The 2,500-nt window shown below is 44.0% G+C and overlaps 1 protein-coding gene across 1 annotated transcript in view; it reads right to left on the reverse strand.

Annotated features, from left to right (window-relative positions):
* LOC307241186 (ERC protein 2-like) overlaps positions 1–2,500 on the reverse strand; it is a gene marked incomplete at its 5' end in the record, with an annotated part of 125,583 nt that overhangs the window by 89,381 nt on the left and 33,702 nt on the right. Inside the window, one exon of the mRNA XM_080015222.1 lies at positions 492–659. Within this exon, the coding sequence (XP_079871348.1) occupies positions 492–659 (168 nt within the window). The remainder of the gene's footprint in view (positions 1–491; positions 660–2,500) is intronic.

Genomic DNA, 2,500 nt, shown 5'->3' on the forward strand with positions numbered 1-2,500 from the left:
TCCACCACCAGATCCATTACTGTCACCGCAGCTTCTACTGTGCTTTGATAGGGGACAATATTACATTGTTTATTTTTATTCCAAGTTCTATACCCAAAAAAGCTTTTATTGAAATGTAATTTAATTAAGTTTGATGAAATCAAATTGAATTAAATTGTGACTCAATCATACATCTATGAGCAAACCTCTAAAGCGATCCTCTTGGCAACCACTAGAAGATTGTATTCCAACCTTAGACCTCCAGCGGTCTCTGCAGGATCACTCATGGGCCAAGTGTGAGACCATCCATCCATCCATCCATCCACCCACCCACCCACCCACCCATCCGTCCATCCACCCGTCCATCCATCCACCCACCCACCCATCCACCCATCCGTCCATCCATCCATCCATCCATCCATCCACCCACCCATCCACCCATCCATCCATCCATCCATGCCTTGGCTGTTTATTGAGATCTGCTGCGAGAACCTTCTCGCTGGACGTCTCACCTTCTTCTGCAGCACGTTGACCTTCCGCTCCTTCACGTCCAGCATGTCCTTCATGTCTCTGATCTCGCCGCTCAGCGTGCTCTTCTCGTCGGCCAGGTCCTGCAGCTGCTTGGTCTTCTTGGTCAGGATCTGCTCCTTCTCCTCCAGACGGACCCGCAGGGCGTCCACCTAGAGTGGACCAGCAGAGTTAGAAAGACCTACACGCAGGTGAAAAACCAAAGGTAGCCAGGAGTTAAAGTAAACCCATGCCTATACCACTGAGGTCAGACAGGGACTGGACAGACTTTCTTTGACAGGGGTCAAAGATGGTTTGTTGCTATCGATGATAGGTCGCTCATGTGTTATTAGTCAGTCCTGGCACTGAATCATCCCAACACATTCACTTGTTTACATTTGGAAGTAGTAAAAGTTCGGCTTTGACCTAATGTTCATATTGTGAACCGCTGTGGACCGTCGCAGTAAAACCCTGTGTGCGTGTGTGTGTGTGTGTGTATGTGTGTGTGATAGAGAGCCTGGAGCCGGTCTCATCATTTGTTATGAGTGCAGGGTATTGTTTGGGCCTCTCGCCGCACGCAGATCCGACTATTAACACACTTCACACTCAAATTAAAATCCTTTACCCCTTGCTGAATTCAATGGAATGAGTGATGCACGCTCGAGGGCTTGTTATTGGCCAGATATCACATAGACACACACAGACACACACAGACACACACACACGCACGCACACACACACACACACACACACACACACACACACACACACACACACACACACACACACACCACAACTGTCAACCCTCCCATTTTTCCCAGGATTCTCCCGTATTTTATCCTTCTTTCTTCTTTCTGTCCTCCAGGTTCTTTATTTTCCCGTAAATATCCCTTATTTTTAAACCTTTCTGGAAAAAAAAAAATAAAAAAAAAAAGTTGGCGGCGCTGTCCACCTGCGTGATCTCTGCACCGCGTTTTCTCCAAATAAAACCGATAATAAGAGTGTGTTTTCATTGTAGAGGCATTTATTGTAATTGAATGAAACCAAAGAAAACACTGTGCGTAATCATGTGTGAAATTTCCCTTATTTTTAAATCCAATGTTGACAGGTGTGACACACACAGGGCATGACACACACATGGCATGACACACACATGGTATGACACACACATGGTATGACACACACTCCAGCGCTGCTCTTCGGCACCTGATTACATTTCCAGCTTCTGTTGCTGTTGAGCAACATGTGAGCCCAGGTGACCCTCATTTAAAGGTGTGCATGCGTCAGAGTGTTTCAGGAGTGTGTGTGTGTGTGTGTGTGTGTGTGTGTATGGGTCCAAAACATACACACATTGAAGGAGAGAGAGAGAGCGAGGGAGGGAGCTTGTTAACAGTAGTTTTAATGAGCGACAGGAGGCTCTGAGGGAATGGTGTGAAAACACTTTAAACATGGACAGCTCATCCACCAACTGCTTTACAGGCTCTTACAAAACGGCCACAGTACTTTCTATGCTCAGACCTTCTGCTAAAGCTAAAATACAAATACCGCCACTCTCGTAACAGGACACAAGACCTTGTTCTTAAATATAACTTAAAGTAGAAGTTCTTGTCATATCCGGTGCGCTGACATAACAGGGCCTATAATCATAAAGTGCTGTGGCACCTTTCTTTCTGCAGATCAGCGCTCATGCAGATCCTGTTCACAATATATAAAGAAAAATTGTAGAGTCATTTCACAGAAATGTATAAGGGTATATACATCTAAAAATGAATCGTGATTAAAAAAGTAATGCGGCTGTGTAGAAATGAGTAAAAAGTGTAGATATTTGCTTTGAAATGTACTGTAGTAAAAGTGAACTGAATATATTTTAGTCAATGCAGATACTTCAAAAATGAAGTTAAGTACTTGTTACTTTCCATCACTGTTCCTGAGCACATTCAGTGCAATAGAAAAGTATGAGATATGTTGTATGCAACTGGAAGGAATATTTTAAACAAAGTTTTAACTGTAGATG

This window comes from Zeus faber (genome assembly GCF_960531495.2).
Source record: "Zeus faber genome assembly, chromosome: 15".
Taxonomy (NCBI): domain Eukaryota; kingdom Metazoa; phylum Chordata; class Actinopteri; order Zeiformes; family Zeidae; genus Zeus; species Zeus faber.